This window comes from Microcaecilia unicolor, chromosome 8 (assembly GCF_901765095.1).
Source record: "Microcaecilia unicolor chromosome 8, aMicUni1.1, whole genome shotgun sequence".
NCBI lineage: Eukaryota > Metazoa > Chordata > Amphibia > Gymnophiona > Siphonopidae > Microcaecilia > Microcaecilia unicolor.
Window position 1 is genome coordinate 49519047 of NC_044038.1, and position 20605 is coordinate 49539651.

The 20605-nt window shown below is 48.8% G+C and overlaps 1 protein-coding gene across 6 annotated transcripts in view; it reads left to right on the forward strand.

The window, feature by feature from the left end:
* Positions 1-4808, forward strand: part of GLYR1 (glyoxylate reductase 1 homolog) — a 100657-nt gene extending 95849 nt beyond the window's left edge. For all 6 annotated transcript variants that reach the window (XM_030213301.1, XM_030213302.1, XM_030213303.1 and 3 more), the window contains one exon: positions 2800-4808. In XM_030213301.1, coding sequence (XP_030069161.1) covers positions 2800-2874 — 75 coding nt within the window. In that variant the 3' untranslated portion in view covers positions 2875-4808. The remainder of the gene's footprint in view (positions 1-2799) is intronic.
* The last annotated feature ends 15797 nt before the right edge of the window (positions 4809-20605 follow it).

Sequence of the window (20605 nt, forward strand, 5' to 3'; positions counted from 1 at the left end):
AAGTACAATTACAAAATTATTCCAGCAGTACATAAATTGGTGTACAGGAAAAAAAATAAATTATTGAGAGAGGAGTGAGGGAGTGATGTCACCTTGGGGACACTGGGACCACAATCTGGCACAGGAGCAAGGGAAGCAGTGAACTGGGAGGCAAAGAAGCACCTGTGGAAGGAGAGGAAGCATTAAAGGCAGCAGGTGTAATACAGAGAGACAGTTTACAATCAAAGGTGCCTCGGGTAAAATTGACACTAATTACCCGATGCTCAGAAGCAAACTCAAGTGCTAAAGGCCATTAGCGCTGGACTAGCACCCCGCGTTTGCCAGCGCACCATGCTTGGAGGCCCCCACCACTGGGAATAATGAGTGTGCCAAGGTATATCACAGATAGCATGCAAATGACATTAAAATGAGGCCATTGCCTATTCCCCCTCCCCCCATATTCAGAAAATTTTCAGTAAACTAGGGTGCCCTTACCACATGAAATCCTATGCCAGCTCGGAGCTGGTGTTAGGGTTTGTGAATATGCCAGGCTGTGTTCCCCCCCCCGGCTCGTTGGAAACTCTGCTGGACCTGGTGGTTGGATAAATATATTGCTTCAGGGCTTGAGGCTTTGAAGATCATGAGTTCCATATGAACATAAGAGTAGCCACACCGTTTCCAAACAATGGCCAAGCCAAGTCACAAGTACCTGGCAGAAACCCAATTATTAGCAACATTCAATGCTACCAGTCCTTGGGCATGCAGCTGCCTCTCCATGTCTGTCTCAATAGCAAACTATGGACTTTTCTTCCAGGAACATGTCCAAATCTTTTTTTAAACCCAGATACTCTAACTTCTGTTACCACATCCTCCGGCACAGAGTTCCAGAGCTTAACGATTTGTTGAGTGAAAAAATATTTCCTCTTATTTGTTTTAAAAGTATTTCTATGCAACTTCCTTGACTGTCCCCTAGTCTTTATACTTTTGAAATAAGTAAAAAATCAATTTACTTCTACACCACTCAGGATTTTGTAGACCTCAATCATATCTCCTCTCATCTGTCTCTTTTCCAAGCTGAAGAGCCCTAACCTCTTTAGTCTTTCCTCATACGAGAGGAGTTCCACCCCTTAATTCCGCTATATCTTTTTTGAGATACGGCAGCCAGAACTGAACGCAATACTCGGGTGCAGTCGCACCATGGAACAATACAGAGGCATTATAGTATTTTCAGTCTTTTCACCATCCCTTTCCTAATAATTCCTAGCATCCTGTTTGCTTTTTTGGCCACCGCCACACACTGAGCAGAAGATTTCAGTGTATTTACAACTCCTAGATCTTTTTCTTGAGTATTGACCCCCAAGGTGGACCCTAGCATCAGGTAACTATGATTCAGATTATTCTTTCCAATGTGCATCACCTTGCATTTGTCCACATTAAACTTAATCTGCCATTTGGTTGCCCAGTCTTCCAATTCCCTAAGGTCTTCCTGCATTATTTCACAGTCCGCACATGTTTTAACAACCTTGAATAGATTTGTATCATCTGCAGATTTAATCACCTCACTCATTGTTCTGATTTCCATATCATTTTTAAATACGTTAAATAGTACTGTCCTAGTACCGATCTCTGAGAGCATTGCAACATCTGTCACCAAAGTTAAGGATAAAACATTTTTTTTTTTTTTTTTTTTTGCAGTTCGGTTTAGGGACCCGCAACAGTAGGTCGTGATAAAGGCAGTGGTGGAGAAGAGAAATGCTACCAAGTTCAAACACACTGCTAACAAGGCTCTATATTGGAGGCTTGTCTTCATGATACTGGAGTACCCCCCCTCCCCCCCAAGGATGGAATAAAAAGAGAGGCTCTCGAGTTTCGGCAGTGGTGAGGGGCCAAACAAAGTTTACTACTTGAACTGAAGTGTGCCAGCCAGGGGGCAGGGACAAATGGATGTTTTTCTCCCCCTAGGCGTCACGTGATGATGCTTTTTCGGGGTGGAGGAGTGCATGCGCTAGGCACCATCCTTCCCTTCCTAATGCTCAAAGCTAATCACGTGCATATCATTTTCATATTATTACCGTCGTTCGTTGTGGTGGTAAACAGCGCTGAGGTTTTGAGCATCTAGCTCTAATCATAGATATGAGAATGTGCAAACTGAGGGCTGAGTAGTTCGGGTTTGGGAACAAAGGAGATGGGCAGTAAAACTAATCAAAGTAAGCAAAGCAGTAAAGAGGAGCCAGGCTATGAATTGCCTGATACTGCAGAATGAGGAGATGCATTATGTAAGGGGAAAACCAGGAAAGAAAGAAGACCTGGGTAAAGGACCCTGAACATTGTGAGGTGTTGAGAGAGCAGTCTCCCCCCACTCCCCCTCTCGGAAGTATTGAATTAGCCCCTTCTCTTTTTTCCAAGAAAAAGCACTGTACCATGTTTTGCATAGGGCTGTACCGAATATTCATAATCAGTTCAATTAGGCCTCAAATACATTATTCATTTCAGCTGAATAGTGATTTAAATTTGAATATGAATAATCCAGGGCTGTACTGTGCTAAATCCTACTGAAATAAACACTTAATCTCTGATTTCACATTGCTTCTTTTATTATGTTAAAGTTCAGTGCTCATTATTCTTACTCAGCCGAATAATATTTTTCATTATTTGCATTTGGCCAAATAGTAAAATATGCTATTCGGTACAGCTCTAGTTTTGCAGTTTCAGTGGACATGTCCAGACAGTGAAAAAAAGCAGGTATGAGAGGGATACTTTTGACATACGAGTCTATAGTTAAATATTCCATACTGATCTTCCTTTTCCATTTTCGTTCAGGTATACAAACGGGCAAAAGCATTGGACCAATCGGACAACGACATGTCGGCTGTATATAGGGCCTATATTCACTAGGCCTCAAGTCCCCCTCCAGCTTCTTTCTTCTAATTAATATTACTGGGTTTTAACTCTGGACTGGTCCAGCTCTGTCTCTCCATCTCCTGCTTTACACACACAAACTTGTTCAAATCTGCAACATGAACAGCTGGCCTAGTGACCCTTGCCTTGTTCTGGGGGGTAAGGGATCATGAAATCCAAGCAGCCAGTAAGCCCTGCACTGATAACAAAGGCTTTAGAAGTTTGGCTGATTGTAGGAGTGGTCCCCTCCTCCTTTCTCACCCGCTGGTTATGAAGATTTGCTCTTTTTATTGTGGTTTCAATAAGGCAGTGGCACACAGGACTGTTTGCGTTGATAAAATGTCTGCTCTCCAAGGACACAAAACAAAAAGCTCTCTGCTGTATTCAGCTTTCAGCTGAGTCCCAGTTCCACTGAAAAATCTCCTTTTTGTTCTGCAACAAAAGTGAAGAATAAGCTGTTGGAAAATGAAGGTATGCTTTCAGATAAAGTATCCACTTCCCTATTGTCTAGATTTTTCATCTATAGGGAAAATGAATCTGTTTGTAGGCGTGGTGGGATATTACTAATACTCCATCCCTAGGTATAGTGGGACATTTCTATGCATGGTATATGTCACTAGGGTTGCATCTCTTGTTGTGATGGGCATTGTCTTTTAAGTATCCCACTCAGGGTGTTGAAAATATTGCAGTTAAATATTCCATCTGTGGGCATAATTAAATAGTTCCTCACTAAAAATTACCAATGCTTCCAAAAGATACTTGTAACAGGATGTTTGGTTGGATCGCATTGGGTTTATTTTTTTGGGGGGGGGTTGTAGAGGACAGGGGATGGAACTCTCCAAAGCTATTACTGCCTCTAAAAACAGGAAAATTAAGTGCTTGTCCCTTGTCCTCAAAGAGTTTAGGTGGCATATGAGTTCCTAGCAGACTGTGCTCTTAATCTGTTTGGAACAGGGTTAGCTCATATCTTTCTTGGTGACAAAATATATGTCATACATTAAGTTCATAAGACATTGGTTTGCCACTATTTTTAACTGGGATAGATGAAAACTCATATGTGTGATTTCAGCTGAAGTCCAGTAACTTAACTGAAAGGGTGTCACCCACCAACTGGATTAGAAGGTTGGATTCTTCCAGTTGATTGAAGCTCAGAAGCAGAAACTTCCATCTGGGCCAAAACCATTTAACTGCAATATAATCAAGGATGCTTGAATGAGGCATGTACCTTCCCCCTTCTGTTCTTTCCATTCTGTTTTCAGATTCAAACCTATAACTGGAGGAGATCCATGTATTTTTGCACTGAGGTATTTCACACTGGCTTTATTTTACAGGAGAACTTTAAAAATGTTGTTGGGGAAAGGGGAGTTGTGAGCTTCAGCTTTCAAGCTGTAATTTTCCTTTTCAAATTAAGGAAAATAGTTCAGAAGAAATCAATCCTGGACCCATAATATCACTTCTTTTTTTCTCAGCAGTTCATGCTACTGAATACAAGTTTGAATTCACCTTCACGGATTGTGTGATCACTTAGAAATCACTGGGCAAGTTCACCTTTCTGCCCTCCATCCTTTTCCCAGCATAGTTCTGCAAGGGAGTCATGTGATTCCAGATTACAAGAGGCAAAGTAACTTGGCCTGGCTTAGTTTTAGCTTGCGAATGCAATGTGTTCTGTGACTTGCCTTCCTGTATTCTATCAACAGAAAACAATAGGGTGTCATGTACTAGAAGATAAGATTTAAATGAAAGCAAAACTATTTAACTTGGTAATCCATTGCTTGATGAAAGAGAAAAGGGAGGCATTTTAATTGGAGGGAGGGAAAGATGGTAACTGGGACAGGACATACTTACAGCTCATAAATAAAAAAGTACATTTTCTTTTTTGTGCTAAGAATTTTATTCACACATCAACAGCTAGATTTTTGAATTGAGGGCAAAAGTAGTTCCTCAGCAACCCTCCAGACCGGTCAAGACGCTTGGGTTATGCATGCCTACCAGCAGAGGGAGACTGAGAAAACTAACTTCAAACTGAGTACATATAACCTGTGCTAGCCCTCTATCTCCAGTATTTTCTCAGTCTCAGCAGAGGGTAGACATGCAGCTGTGCAGCTTGTCCGGTCTGGCAGGATTTAGGTCCATTTTGTGAGACTAGTTTATTTTCAGTTGTTTCTAAGGAGAAGTTGGTGAAAGATCAGTTGATCCCTGTGCCTGGAACTCTGTGGTGTGCAAGGGGTTGGTAGGTCCGGTGGGGCCTACCATTGTCCCCTCTGGGGTGTCACACCCGGGTGGCCGGGTCCCTCCCCCGACTGGCTCTCCCGTTTTGGGCAGCTTTGTGCCTCGGCTGCAGTGTTATTCCTGCAGCCTTGAGTGCCATTCAGATTATAGCAGCAGGGCTCAAATAAAGTTAAAAAAAAAAAAAAACACCTCGTGTGGAGAGCTGCAGCAGCTGCACTCCGGGGTTTCCGGAGTTGTTCAGACCGGTCTGGGAGAGCTGGGCCAGTGATTCAGCGCCGGTGAGTGTTATTTCTTGATTTTTACTTCGCCGGTAGTAATCAGCTGTTTAAGAGGCGCGAGTATGTCGGGGAAGTTTCTTTCGTTGCCGGCTGTGCGCGCGTCGGGGTGTTGAAGCGGCTGGCGGTCCCTGCCGCTTTTGTGGAGAGCCCAAGGCCTCATCTCCCGCGCCTCCGTGTTAGCAGCGGAGATTCCTTCTGCGGGAGCGCAGGAGGGTGGTGCGGCTCAGTTTGGCGCTTCAACGGCGGTCCCGATTTTGGCGGGAACCGCCGCCATCTTGGATTCGGGTCTTTTGGGTGCTGAGACGGTCGTGGGACCGCAGCCTTTCCCGATTTCGAGTCCCGCTGGGGGGGAAGCCTCGGGCAGCATGGGGTTCCCTCCAGAGTTTGTTTGGAGTTTGTTTCAGGCTTGGAAGGCGGGCCCATCGGGTGCGGAGTCCCTTAGCCCAAGGTTGGGGGGGGCTACCGCTAAAAGACCGCGAGTGGAGTGCTCTGAAGATGTAGAGGTCTTTTCTCCTCCAGACTCGGAGGGTGATTTTAGCCCCCTGGAAGAGGAAGAGGGGTCGGTGGCAGGGCAGGATGGGGACCTGTCTTTGCCGGGGGAGGACCCCTCGGTGGTTAGAATTTTTCACAGGGATGAATTGTCGGAACTCATTGAGCAGGTGTCTGCCACTTTAAGGTTTGATTCTGCGGCAGCTCCCATTGGGGATGGGAAGCAGGTGGATCCTTTGGTTAAGGGGATCAGGCGGGTCTCTCGCTCCTTTCCTATGAATGCGGACTTGAGAGATATGATCTCGCAGGAGTGGCAGTCGCCGGAGGCTCAGTGTAAGGTAGCTCGGGCTATGGCCAAGCTCTATCCCCTTCCTCAGGAGGACAGAGAGTCTCTCAGGCCTCCGACGGTGGATGCCGTGGTTACGGCAGTGACTAAGGCTACTGCTATTCCAGTGGATGGGGGGGCCGCGTTGCGGGACCCTCAGGATAGGAAATTGGAGACCTTCCTAAAGCGGAGTTTTGATCTGTCTGCCTTGGCGCTGCAAGCGTCTGTTTGTGGAGGTCTGGTGGCGCGGGCTTGTTTTCGTTGGGCGGAGAGGCTCCTGGATGGCCCGCAGGCTGATAGGGCTTCTCTGGTCCAAGATCTGGCCAAGTTGGAGATGGGGTCGTCGTTCTTGGCGGATGCACTGTACGATTTGTTGAGGGCATCGGCTAAGAACATGACTTTTGCCGTGGCGGCTCGGCGGGCCCTGTGGTTGCGGGGCTGGGTGGCTGATGCCGCTTCCAAGACTAAACTTTGTTCCCTCCCCTTTAGAGGCTCTTTGCTTTTCGGGGAGGAATTGGATAAATTGGTGAAGGGTCTTGGTGATGCTAAGGCGCCTCGGCTTCCTGAGCTTCGTCCCAAGGTGTCTAAGGGGGCAGCAGGACGGGGGCGTTTTCAGGAGGCTCGGCGGTATCGACCCGGTAGGTCTTCTGGGGGGACTAGGGGTCGGTTTTTCCAGAGAACCCAGTCCTTTCGAGGTGGCCGTCGCGGGGGGCGAGGCTCCTCTTCGGGAGCGTCCGGTACGTCCCGTGTGTCTCTATGATGGTTTGGGGACCCAGCCTCTGGTTCGCGTGGGGGCTCGCTTACGCTTGTTTTACCAGAGGTGGGTCCATATCACGTCAGACCAGTGGGTACTGCAGATAGTGCGAGACGGGTACGCCCTAGAATTCGACAGTCCCCTCTCCGACTTCTTTCTCGTGTCTCCCTGTCATTCAAGAGGCAAGGCGAGAGCAATAAGGGACACTCTGTCGCGTCTCATCGGTTTGGGGGCGGTGGTACCGGTCCCCAGGTTAGAAAGAGGTACGGGCTGTTACTCCATTTATTTCGTGGTGCCCAAGAAGGAAGAAGGTGCCTTCCGGCCCATTTTAGACCTCAAAAAGGTCAATGCGGCCCTAAAGGTTCCCTCCTTTCGGATGGAGACTTTGCGCTCAGTGATTGTAGCGGTGCAAGAAGGAGAGTTTCTGACGTCTCTGGACCTGACAGAGGCTTACTTACACATTCCCATCCTAGAGGCGCACCAGCGTTTTCTTCGCTTTGTGGTCGTAGGGAGGCATTTTCAGTTTTGTGCACTACCTTTCGGCCTGGCGACTGCGCCTCGCACCTTCTCCAAGGTGATGGTTGTGGTGGCGGCGGCGCTGCGCTTGCAGGGCATTTTGGTGCATCCATATCTGGACGACTGGTTGATTCGGGCCAAATCAAGGTCAGAGAGCGAGGAGGCCACCGGCCGTGTGGTGACCTTCTTGCAGTCGCTCGGTTGGGTGGTCAATCTGGCAAAGTGTCACCTGGTGCCTTCCCAGTCTCTGGAGTATCTGGGAGTTCGCTTCGACACGAAGAAGGGCCGGGTGTTTTTGACAGCTCCTCGCATCTCCAAGCTGCAGGGACAGATCAGGCGGCTCCGAGCACAGAGAGCGCCTTCGGCTCGGGCGTATCTTCAGGTGTTGGGTCTGATGGCAGCAACAATAGAGGTGGTTCCTTGGGCCAGGGCCCATATGAGAGAGTTACAGAGAGCCTTGTTGTCTCGTTGGTCCCCTCAGTCTCAGGACCTGGAGGAGAGGTTCCCTCTGTCGGGGGTTGCCCTTCGCAGCCTTCGCTGGTGGCTACACTCTCCGAATCTGGTGAAAGGAATGCCGCTGGACTCTCCCACTTGGACGGTTCTGACCACGGATGCGAGTCTCTCGGGCTGGGGAGCGCATTGCCTGGGGCAGGTAGCTCAAGGACTTTGGACGGTGGAGGAAGCATCGTGGTCCATCAATCGCCTGGAGACTCGAGCAATTCGGTTGGCTCTTCGGTCCTTTCACAGCCTGATAGAAGGCAAGGCAGTCAGGGTTCTTTCCGACAATGCCACGGCCGTCGCTTATGTAAATCGGCAGGGGGGAACGAAGAGCCAAGCGTTAGCTGTGGAGGCGGCGGAGTTAATGTTGTGGGCAGAAGCTCATCTGCACAGCATCTCGGCGGGCCACGTGGCAGGGGTGGACAACGTGAGCGCGGATTTCCTAAGCAGACACACGTTAGACCCCGGAGAGTGGTCCCTCCATCCCTCAGTGTTCAATCGACTGGTGTTGGCATGGGGCGGCCGGTGCTGGATCTCATGGCATCGGCCGACAACGCTCAGGCCCCTCGCTTCTTCAGTCGTCGAAGAGATCCTCGGGCCGAGGGCATCGACGCGTTAGTGCTCCCGTGGCCGACTCAGCAGTTGCTTTATGTATTTCCGCCATGGCCGCTGGTGGGCCGCGTGGTGCAGCGGATCGGGCACCATGCAGGTCTAGTGGTTCTGATTGCGCCCAATTGGCCTCGACGTCCGTGGTACGGAGACCTGGTTCGGTTATTGGTGCAGGATCCCATTCCGTTGGGCTCCAGGGTGAGATTGGTTCAGGGGCCGATCGAGATGGCCGACCCTGCTCCATTCTCGCTTACGGCCTGGCTCTTGAGAGGCTCAGATTAAGGAAGAAAGGTTTTTCAGCCAGGGTAATTGATACCATGCTGCGTTCTCGTAAGAGGTCTACTTCTTTGGCTTATGTGCGGGTGTGGCGCATTTTTGAGAACTGGTGTCAAGAGCGGCAGTATGTTCCTCTACGGGTTTCCATCGCTGAAGTTTTGGAGTTCCTGCAGGACGGTCTGGACAGGGGGCTCTCGCTCTCTTCCCTGAAAGTGCAGGTTTCAGCGTTGTCTTGTTTCCGTGGAAAGATTCAGGGGATTTCCTTGGCGGCTTCGCCGGACGTGGGGCGGTTCTTGAAAGCTGTCAAGTTGCTTCGTCCACCTCGTCGGCCGACGGTTTCCGCCTTGGGATTTGAATTTGGTGTTGGAGGCTCTGGTAGGTCCTCCGTTTGAAACCGTTGGCGTCCATCTCGTGTAAAGATCTTACGTTAAAGACAGTGTTTCTGGTGGCCATTGCTTCGGCGCGTAGAATTTCGGAGCTACAGGCTTTGTCTTGTAGAGAGCCTTTTCTCTCCTTGGCTAAGGAGAAAGTGACTTTGCGGACAGTTCCTTCGTTTGTTCCTAAGGTGGTATCCTCCTTTCATGTTAATCAGGTGATTTCGTTACCAGTGTTGGGGGATAGGTCGGGTGATCTCTCTCAACGCCGTTTGGCTAAGTTAGATGTTCGACGCATTTTGCGGTCGTATTTGAGCAGAACGCAGGACTTCCGAGCGTCGGATCGTTTGTTCATTTTGTATGGAGGTCCCAGAAAGGGGGAAGCGGCTTCCAAGGCCACTTTGGCTAGATGGTTAAAGGAGACTATTGCCTCGGCGTATTTGTTGAAACGTCGGGCAGTTCCCTCGTACTGAAGGCACACTCTACTCGGGGGGTAGCCGCCTCTTGGGCGGAAAGTAGTTTATTCCCCCTCAGGACATTTGTAAGGCGGCGGTGTGGTCGTCCATTCATTCTTTTGTAAAGCATTATAGAATTGATGTGCAGGCAAAAGAGGATGCTCGGTTTGGAGCGGCTGTGTTGTCTTCTGCTTTTCGTGGGTCCCACCCTTAATGTGTCTACTGCTTTGGTACTTCCCAAGCGTCTTGACCGGTCTGGAGGGTTGCTGAGGAAGGTGAAATTAGGCCTTACCTGCTAATTTTCTTTCCTCTAGACCCTCCAGACCGGTCAAGAGCCCACCCTGGTTCGTATCAGAAGTAATTCAGCAAAAGTAATTTTCAGCCGGGTCAGTTATCAGAAGTATTTTGAGCCGTGTTCTGCTATGTCTGTTCATTTGATATTCAGTATGGTCGGAGACATTTTCTTTGACTCTAATGTTCTGCAGAGTGGGACGCCTGAGCGTTTCATCTGTTTAAGCACACTGTTGGTATTTACCTATTAGTTTTCCAGGTACAGGGGTTTTATTAGTTTCGGAGTTACTGTTACAGGGATGTGTTTCTCTGCTTTGCTAACTGTATACTGGAGATAGAGGGCTAGCACAGGTTATATGTACTCAGTTTGAAGTTAGTTTTCTCAGTCTCCCTCTGCTGGTAGGCATGCATAACCCAAGCGTCTTGACCGGTCTGGAGGGTCTAGAGGAAAGAAAATTAGCAGGTAAGGCCTAATTTCACCATTAAATGGTTTCATTTCTGAAGAAAAGTAGAGGATTTGTAGACTTAATGACAGATGTGTACTTTTCCTGTATGTAAACCACAGATGCCCTCATGCTAGTGTGGCAAGAGATGTAAATCTTCCAGGGCCTCCGAGAGGGGGAGCGGGGGAGCAAAATTCCCCCGGGCCCGGCCTCCAAAGGGGGACCTGGCACCAGCAAGTTTCTTCTTCCGGGTCTATCTCTCTCCTGTGCGCCGGGACCCAGATGATTGCATTAACATAATAACCCGGGTTATCGCGTTTTTGCAATCATTCGGGTCCCAACGGTTTACAGGAGCAGGACAAGTCATACACAAGAAGGGACGGGATGGCCCGAATGTGGGAGGGAGGTGTGAGTGTGGAGGTTGGTGCCATAGTGACCCAGGTGGTAGGGGGCGGTCTTGCCCAAGCCTAGCTGTGTCTCTTGGCAGCCCTGAAATCTTCCTCCTTTGACTCCACTTGGAAGGAGAGGGCTGGCATTATGATCTACCATTTTCCACTAACCAGGGATCCCATCTTTCCCATGGATTCTCAGGTTTATCTTTTATGCGTCACCTCCAAGTACAAAACCAACTCTGTCTTGTCAGTCCAGACATTTGGGGAGGGGCAATGGCATGGATCCAGAAGTAGAATGTGGGTTGGTAGGTAGGGTTGGGGAACTCAGACAGAAGCTTTACTGAAGCTGGTTTGTCAATGTTTGTCTTAATGTTATTGATGATTCTGTAAAGTTTCTTTTAAGGATAATTTCTGTTTTACTTTTTATTTTATTTGTTAAACTTTTTTTCATCTCCTTCCTTTTTAAAGATGTGACCCTTTATGGGGCACTTGTAAGAAAAAACTTGGTTGGTTTGTTTTACTGTTGCTGGACAAATTTTCAAAGTAATTAAGGTTGTGAATTATTTTATTTTTGTTTTGTTTTGGCTTTTTGTTTATAATAATGTTTGTCATTCAGATTAGAATGTGTGATAATGTTTAATGGCAAAAACAGTGAAGAAAAATACATTTTTTGTGCAATTAACTAAGCTACTGGTAAAAAAAAATTAATAAAACGTTTCTTGGTAAGAGTATTTCATGTGTTCTGTTTGAGTCTGGGCCATGATGAGTAACCATAGTCTAAATAAAGCAGCAGCAGCAGCATCACCTATAACCAGTAAATGTGTTCCCTCTCCAAATTTCCATAGCAATGAATTTATAGACACCCACTCTCCGTAGTTCTAGGCAGTTAACCATGAACATTCACAAGAACAGCAGAAACATACAAATATAAACAAATACAGCAGAGAGCAATACCACTGTTCCTTTGAGGAGGAGAAAGAATTAAATGCAGCTTTTACTCGGGGGAATTTTGCACAGAATCTCTCTCCTGTGTAGAGTTTTGCACCTGCCATGTAGAATTCAGCACAGGAACCAGAGAAGGCTAGCATAGAAATCTGCTGCTTGGCTAAAATACAAGGGGGTGTCTTTAGCAGTAGTTAAACTTTCCCCTAGTCCCTTTCCTGGTTCATGGCTCTCCCCCCCCCCCCACCCCCACTCTTGCTCACATGGCAAGAGGAGGAGAGTAGTTAACCTAACATTTTGGTACCTGAATAGTAGTATGTTTTGCTGTTCCTGTATTTGTGCTACATACTACACATAGAAAGGGAGCCAAAAGTTAGACTCCAAGATGCAGCACGCTAAGCATTAGTTCTGTAACAGCATCTGGATGCCCAATGTGGGTACCTAAATGCAGCACTTTAAAGCGTAATTTAGAGTATTCTGTAAGCTATGTGCATAAATGTTACATGCCTATGACTACCCATGTGTTCCTTCCTGTGAAAGGTCCTTTGCATTGGTGTGCACAGTCACGTGCATTATGTGCTAGTATTTCTGTAACTTACACGTGCAATTGGTGCCTAACATTAGGTGACCTATGTTAGAATGAGGGGGATATTGCGCAATTACCAGAGGGTCAGTGTGTTTACTTCTTTTTTTTTCATTTCTGCATTTGTTTGAAAAAAAAAAAATGGGCCCTATTATGGCCATATGTCCTGCTCATAAAAATGATTCTTTAGACGTGCCGAGGAAGACTGTCTGATTGTTTCAGTTGGTTGTCTGTTTTCAAACATTGACCTGCATTCTCTTCCGAGAGAGATTTATTCTGTGTTCTTGATGTGGAGTCATTAGCACCACTGCACCAGTTTATATTGTGGTGGACAGGCTTTCAAAAATCACTAGCTCTCCAAAACAAAGTCCAGAAGAAACTGTGAAGGCAGAGAACTTGTCATAATTTAAGTTTGTTTGAGCTGATGACTGAACTACTGAACAAAATCTTTAGGTGGTGATGCCTCTTGAGAGGGGTACTTTATGTCCATAGCCCCAATGCTCAAAAGTTACTGTTAAGTACTGAATCCATCTATATCCGTGGTTGAAATTACCAATTTTGAAACAGCGATCAATTCTTAAAGGAAATTGCACGCAAATGAGATGCAGGGAAATTCTGCAAGTGGCTCAGTAGGGAAAGTGCCTAGCACATGCGCAGAACAGTTCTGCGGTAAGCATTTGTTCTACTCATGCCCCGGAAAAAAAAGGCGACAACCACTTCGTAGGCGTACATCCAGTGACGTCACATGGAGTTCCCCCCCCCCCCCCCCCCCCCCCAACAACAATTTTTTAACGCTACTGTTATGGGCGGCACACACCCACATATAATACATGCACATGGCACATTTCACACTCGCGTGCAGATACTATTTTTTTTTTTTTTTAATGTAAGCCGATTGCTCCACTGAGGAGTCGCCCTCATGCAACGACAGCTTCAGACCTGTCTGATAATTTTGAACGTTAAAGGTAGGTGGTCCTTTCTGTGCATTGCATGGAAAGGTCTATGGATTGCACTGAATGCTCATTTTAATACTAATGAGCTTGTTGTAATACATTTGCATGGGATTATTGGTAGCTGCTACTGCAAAAAGTAAAAGTAATGCAGAATCCCTTTGTGCATTAGACGCTGAATAGTGTGCACACTAGACTGGCTACAACCAGTCTAAAACGTTGCAAGCATGGTAAGCTTTGAACTTTGGGACCTATGTTAGCAAAAATAGACATCTCAACTAGTACAAATATCTAGCCTCAGAGGTGAAGAACTGTCTTTCTTACAAATAAACAACAGTGCTTTTTTTTTTCCATATTTTACTAGAATATACCAAGGCACAGTTTTGTATTGAGCATTAGTAATATATTTATCCAGGTTTTGACTATCTGCTAATACATATATTTTGATAGAGATTTTTATATTTGTCTATTTTGTTTTCATTATCCTCTCCTACAATTACCACTAAATACATGTACTCAATCTTCAAGCTCAGATTTGTATTTCTTTACTCGCTGAAGTCTGGAAGAGAAACACCCACTGCATTTGCACTGTTCAGTTGGCAGGGTTAAACTGTCTCTAGCAGCTTTTGCATGATACTCAAATTCATACACTTTAATGATCAGTATGATATCCCCAGGAAAGTCTGCATATCTTTATGATAAACACCTCAGATAAAATGGAGACCCAAGGATTGTCTGTGTAGAAAGCCAAATAGAATTAAATCCATATTGTGCAATATTGAGCCTAACCTTAAGGAAATTTCTGCCATCTATAATGAGCGACAGGAACTGGCAGGAAAGGTTCCCATGCTGGAAAGGCTCATTAAATGGAACTAACCGCTGGAACATATGCTGGGAAGATGTTCATACCCTTTCATTATGTTGTACATGTTCCATGTGTAGCTATAGGTTTTCACATTTCTTTACAAATTCTCAACCCTCATTCAAATTTCCTTTGGAGAGAGTGTGAGCTATCTGGGTTCCATTTTCATGGGTGATGGCCCTGCCCCCTCATGCAATGTTTTGTTTTTGTTTTTTTAAGACATTTCAAATCAGTAAGACTTGACTTTATTATTTTTCTGGAGCTGAGATTCCTGATATACTGGAGCAACTTATGTGTGTCATTAAAAAAATATTTGAAAAATAAACATCTCAGGTAACTATATTTCTCCGAGGACAAACAGGCTGCTTGTTCTCACTGATGGGTGACGTCCACGGCAGCCCCTCCAATCGGACCACTTTCCTAGCAAAGGCCTTTGCTAGTCCTCGCGCGCCTGTGTGCACCGCGCATGCGCTGCCGTCTTCCCGCCCGAACCGGTTCGTGTTCGTCAGTCTTCTTTTGTCCTCGCTCGGTACGGTCGTGTTACGCCGTTCGCGCCCCTTAAGTTGACCTCGCGCGTCTTTTTTGGACTTTTCGCTAAAAAAAAAAAAAGGGAAAATGATTTCGGAAGAAGGCCTTTTCGGTCTTTTTCCCCTTCCTGTATTTCCAGTTTTTGCCCCGTTAAGTTTCTTTTCGTTTTCGGGGTAGGCCCTTTTGAGGCCTCGGGTCAAATTTTTTTCTTCCCCTCTTTTTGGTGCCTTACCGCAATTACGAGTTTTGATTTCGCCAGCGTGATTTTTCCGCCCATGTCATCGAAGTCTCCCAGCGGCTTCAAGAAGTGCACCCAGTGCGCCCGGGTAATCTCACTCACTGACAGGCACGCGTCGTGTCTTCAGTGTCTGGGGGCTGGGCACCGCCCGCAGGCCTATAGTCTTTGCGCCCTTTTACAGAAAAGGACTCAGCGAGATTGGCCCAGTGGAACGTTTTGTTCTCGGGCTCTTCGTCGGCATCGGCACCGAGAGTATCGAGTGCATCGACGTCGACAGCGTCAAGACCTCCGTCCTCGGCCGCGACTGCATCGAGTGCATCGAGGCATCGACCCTCTGCATCGGGGCCGAGACATCGGAAGGCTGCGTCGGTGGTACCGGGACCCCCACTTCTGCTGATGTCGTCGGACGGTGGTGCTTCGACTGGAGTGCAGGTGAGGGCTGTCTATTCCCCTGCTGGTGGCGGTGAGCCTTCGGGTGGGTCTCCCCCTACCCTGAGGGCTCCTGCGGTACAGCCCCCCCGAGACCGACCTTCTTCGGCCTCGGCCCCGAGGAAGCGATGGCTGGATTCTACGTCCTCCTTGTCGGTACCGGGAAGCTCCGGTGACATGCTTCGTTTGAAAAAGTCAAAGAAGCATCGACACCGGTCTCCTTCCCGTATCGGTACCGAGAGCTCTGGGTCGCCGAGGGAGTCGGCACCGAGAGGACCGCTCACCCTCTATTCAGGAGGTATCGATGCGCTCCACTTTGGACAGCCCAGAACAGCCTCCACGCCCGGAACAGACTCTGACATCGACACCTGCATCGGCTTCCATGTCTTTCTCCACAGTCGCTCTGCATGAGAGTCTCCGGGCCGTTCTCCCAGAGATCCTGGGAGAGCTGTTGCGCCCTTCCCCTCCGGTACCGGGGGTGCTTGCGCCACCGGTACCGTCGAGTGAGGCGCCTGCTGGCCCCTTGCCCGGGGTGAGGTCTCCGACATCGGTGCCGCTTGCGGTACCGACTGCGGTCGCCTCCCAGGAAGGCTCCCCGACGACGTCGGCGGAGGGAGCTTCGCGGGCGAGGGAGTCTACCTCTCGACGCCCACACCCTGGCCGTGGTTCCACGGAGTCGAGCCGGGCACGGCTTCAGACACAGGTCCGTGAACTTGTGTCTGATACCGATGGTGAGGCCTCGTGGGAGGAGGAGGAGGACATCAGATATTTCTCTGACGAGGAGTCTGATGGCCTTCCTTTGGATCCCACTCCCTCCCCTGAAAGGCAGCTTTCTCCTCCCGAGAGTCTGTCTTTCACGGCCTTTGTCCGGGAGATGTCTACGGCCATCCCCTTCCCGGTGGTTGTGGAGGACGAGCCCAGGGCTGAAATGTTTGAGCTCCTGGACTATCCTTCTCCACCTAAGGAAGCGTCCACAGTACCCATGCATCATGTCCTAAAAAAGACATTGCTGGCGAACTGGACCAAGCCATTAAGTAATCCCCACATTCCCAAGAAGATCGAGTTCCAGTACCGGATCCATGGGGACCCAGAGCTGATGCGCACTCAGTTGCCTCACGACTCTGGAGTTGTGGATTTGGCCCTAAAGAAGGCTAAGAGTTCTAGGGAGCATGCTTCGGTGCCCCCGGGCAAGGACTCTAGAACCTTAGACTCCTTTGGGAGGAAGACCTACCATTCTTCAATGCTCGTGGCCAAAATCCAGTCTTACCAGCTCTACACGAGCATACACATGTGGAACAATGTGCGGCAGTTGGCGGGCTTGGTGGACAAGCTCCCCCCTGAGCAAGCCAAGCCATTTCAGGAGGTGGTCAGGCAGCTGAAGGCGTGCAGAAAATTCCTGGCCAGAGGGGTGTATGACACCTTTGATGTTGCGTCCAGGGCCGCTGCTCAAGGTGTGGTGATGCGCAGACTCTCATGGCTGCGTGCCTCCGACCTGGAGAATAGGATCCAGCAGCGGATTGCGGACTCGTCTTGCCGTGCGGATAATATTTTTGGAGAAAAAGTCGAACAGGTGGTAGAGCAGCTCCACCAGCGGGATACCGCTTTCGACAAGTTCTCCCGCCGGCAGCCTTCAGGTAGACGATTTTTGGGGGAAAGGAAGACTGTTCCCTACTCTTCTGGTAAGCATAGGTACAATCCTCCTTCTCGACAGCCTGCGGCCCAGGCTAAGCCCCAGCGCGCTCGCTCTCGTCAGCAGCGTGCGCCTCAGCAAGGCCCCTCGGCTCCCCAGCAAAAGCAAGGGACGAGCTTTTGACTGGCTCCAGCAGAGCATAGCCGACATCCAAGTGTCAGTGCCGGGCGACCTGCCGGTCGGAGGGAGGTTGAAAGTTTTTCACCAAAGGTGGCCTCTCATAACCTCCGATCAGTGGGTTCTCCAAATAGTCCGGCAAGGATACACCCTCAATTTGGCCTCAAAACCTCCAAATTGTCCACCGGGATCTCAGTCTTACAGCTTCCAACACAAGCAGGTACTTGCAGAGGAACTCTCCGCCCTTCTCAGCGCCAATGCGGTCGAGCCCGTGCCATCCGGGCAGGAAGGGCTGGGATTCTATTCCAGGTACTTCCTTGTGGAAAAGAAAACAGGGGGGATGCGTCCCATCCTAGACCTAAGGGCCCTGAACAAATATCTGGTCAAAGAAAAGTTCAGGATGCTTTCCCTGGGCACCCTTCTCCCCATGATTCAGGAAAACGATTGGCTATGCTCTCTGGACTTGAAGGACGCCTACACACACATCCCGATACTACCAGCTCACAGGCAGGATCTGCGATTTCAGCTGGGCACACGTCACTTCCAGTACTGTGTGCTACCCTTTGGGCTCGTGGGTGCGAGCGTCCCAGCAGATCACAGCTCGCCAGATGTTGAGATTGCTGGGCCACATGGCCTCCACAGTTCATGTGATTCCCATGGCCCGCCTTCACATGAGATCTGCTCAATGGACCCTAGCTTCCCAGTGGTTTCAGGCTGCTGGGGATCTAGAAGACGTGATCCACCTGTCCACGAGTTTTCTCAAATCCCTGTATTGGTGGACGATTTGGTCCAATTTGACTCTGGGACGTCCTTTCCAAATTCCTCAGCCACAAAAAGTGCTGACTACGGATGCGTCTCTCCTGGGGTGGGGAGCTCATGTCGATGGGCTTCACACCCAGGGAAGCTGGTCCCTCCAGGAACGCGATCTGCAGCTCAATCTTCTGGAGTTGCGAGCGGTCTGGAATGCTCTGAAGGCTTTCAGAGATCGGCTGTCCCACCAAATTATCCAAATTCAGACAGACAACCAGGTTGCCATGTATTACATCAACAAGCAGGGGGGCACAGGATCTCGCCCCCTGTGTCAGGAAGCCGTCAGCATGTGGCTCTGGGCTCGCCGTCACGGCATGGTGCTCCAAGCCACATATCTGGCAGGCGTAAACAACAGTCTGGCCGACAGGTTGAGCAGGATTATGCAACCTCACAAGTGGTCGCTCAATTCCCGTGTAGTGCGACAGATCTTCCAGGTGTGGGGCACCCCCTTGGTAGATCTCTTCGCATCTCGAGCCAACCACAAAGTCCCTCAGTTCTGTTCCAGGCTTCAGGCCCACGGCAGACTGGCATCGGATGCCTTCCTCCTGGACTGGGGGGAGGGTCTACTGTATGCTTATCCTCCCATACCTCTGGTGGGGAAGACTTTGTTGAAACTCAAGCAAGACCGAGGCACCATGATTCTGATTGCTCCGTTTTGGCCGCGTCAGATCTGGTTCCTTCTTCTTCTGGAGTTATCCTCCGAAGAACCGTGGAGATTGGAGTATTTTCCGACCCTCATCACACAGGACGAAGGGGCGCTTCTGCATCCCAACCTCCAGTCTCTGGCTCTCATGGCCTGGATGTTGAGAGCGTAGACTTTGCCTCTTTGGGTCTGTCAGAGGGTGTCTCCCGCATCTTGCTTGCTTCCAGGAAAGATTCCACTAAGAGGAGTTACTTCTTTCTATGGAGGAGGTTTGCCGTCTGGTGTGACAGCAAGGCCCTAGATCCTCGCTCTTGTCCTACACAGACCCTGCTTGAATACCTTCTGCACTTGTCTGAGTCTGGTCTGAAGACCAACTCTGTAAGGGTTCACCTTAGCGCAATCAGTGCATACCATTACCGTGTGGAAGGTAAGCCGATCTCAGGACAGCCTTTAGTTGTTCGCTTCATGAGAGGTTTGCTTTTGTCAAAGCCCCCCGTCAAACCTCCTACGGTGTCATGGGATCTCAATGTCGTTCTCGCCCAGCTGATGAAACCTCCTTTTGAGCCACTGAACTCCTGCCATCTGAAGTACTTAACCTGGAAGGTCATTTTCTTGGTGGCAGTTACTTCAGCTTGTAGAATCAGTGAGCTTCAGGCCCTGGTAGCCCAGGCCCCTTACACCAAATTTCATCATAACAGAGTAGTCCTCCGCACTCACCCTAAGTTCTTGCCAAAGGTTGTGTCGGAGTTCCATCTGAACCAGTCAATTGTCTTGCCAACATTCTTTCCCCGTCCTCATTCCTGCCCTGCTGAACGTCAGCTGCACACATTGGACTGCAAGAGAGCATTGGCCTTCTACCTGGAGCGGACACAGCCCAACAGACAGTTCGCCCAATTGTTTGTTTCTTTTGATCCCAACAGGAGGGGAGTGGCTGTGGGGAAACGCACCATATCCAATTGGCTAGCAGATTGCATTTCCTTCACTTACGCCCAGGCTGGGCTGGCTCTTGAGGGTCATGTCACGGCTCATAATGTTAGAGCCATGGCAGTGTCGGTAGCCCACTTGAAGTCAGCCACTATTGAAGAGATTTGCAAAGCTGCGACGTGGTCATCTGTCCACACATTCACATCTCATTACTGCCTGGAGCAGGATACCCGACGTGACAGTCGGTTCGGGCAGTCAGTGCTTCAGAATCTGTTCGGGGTTTAGAATCCAACTCCACCCCCCAAGGCCCATGTTTATTCTGTTCCAGGCTGCACTCTCAGTTAGTTGGATAAATTGTTAGGTCAATCTCAGTTATGTCCTCGCCGTTGCAAGGCCCAATTGACCATGGTTGTTGTTTTGAGTGAGCCTGGGGGCTAGGGATACCCCATCAGTGAGAACAAGCAGCCTGCTTGTCCTCGGAGAAAGCGAATGCTACATACCTGTAGAAGGTATTCTCCGAGGACAGCAGGCTGATTGTTCTCACAAACCCGCCCGCCTCCCCTTTGGAGTTGTGTCTACCCTTGCCTTTGTTTTGCTACATATGGGACTGACGAACATGAGTCGGTTCGGGCGGGAAGACGGCCGCACAGGCGCGCGAGGACTAGCAAAGGCCTTTGCTAGGAAAGTGTTCCGATTGGAGGGGCTGCCGTGGACGTCACCCATCAGTGAGAACAATCAGCCTGCTGTCCTCGGAGAATACCTTCTACAGGTATGTAGCATTCGCTTTATCATTGCCTATATTGGTAAACTTTGCCTTCCATCACTAATTGACTTACTCTCTTGAAGGAAAAGCTCACGATATGACTATATAGGGAAGGTTCTGGGGCTATTCTAAAAATATTTAGGTTTTCTTTTATGGGGTCAATATTGGGATTTAGGAACTTAAGCATATTTTAAATACTCTATACAATCTACTGTACTCTGCTATTATCTGTCTCACAACGTGCTTTTTAGGTTTTAATGTCTGCTGTATTTAAGTCGGCATCTGCAATATCCAGCAAATGCCTAAGGGTAAGTAGGTAG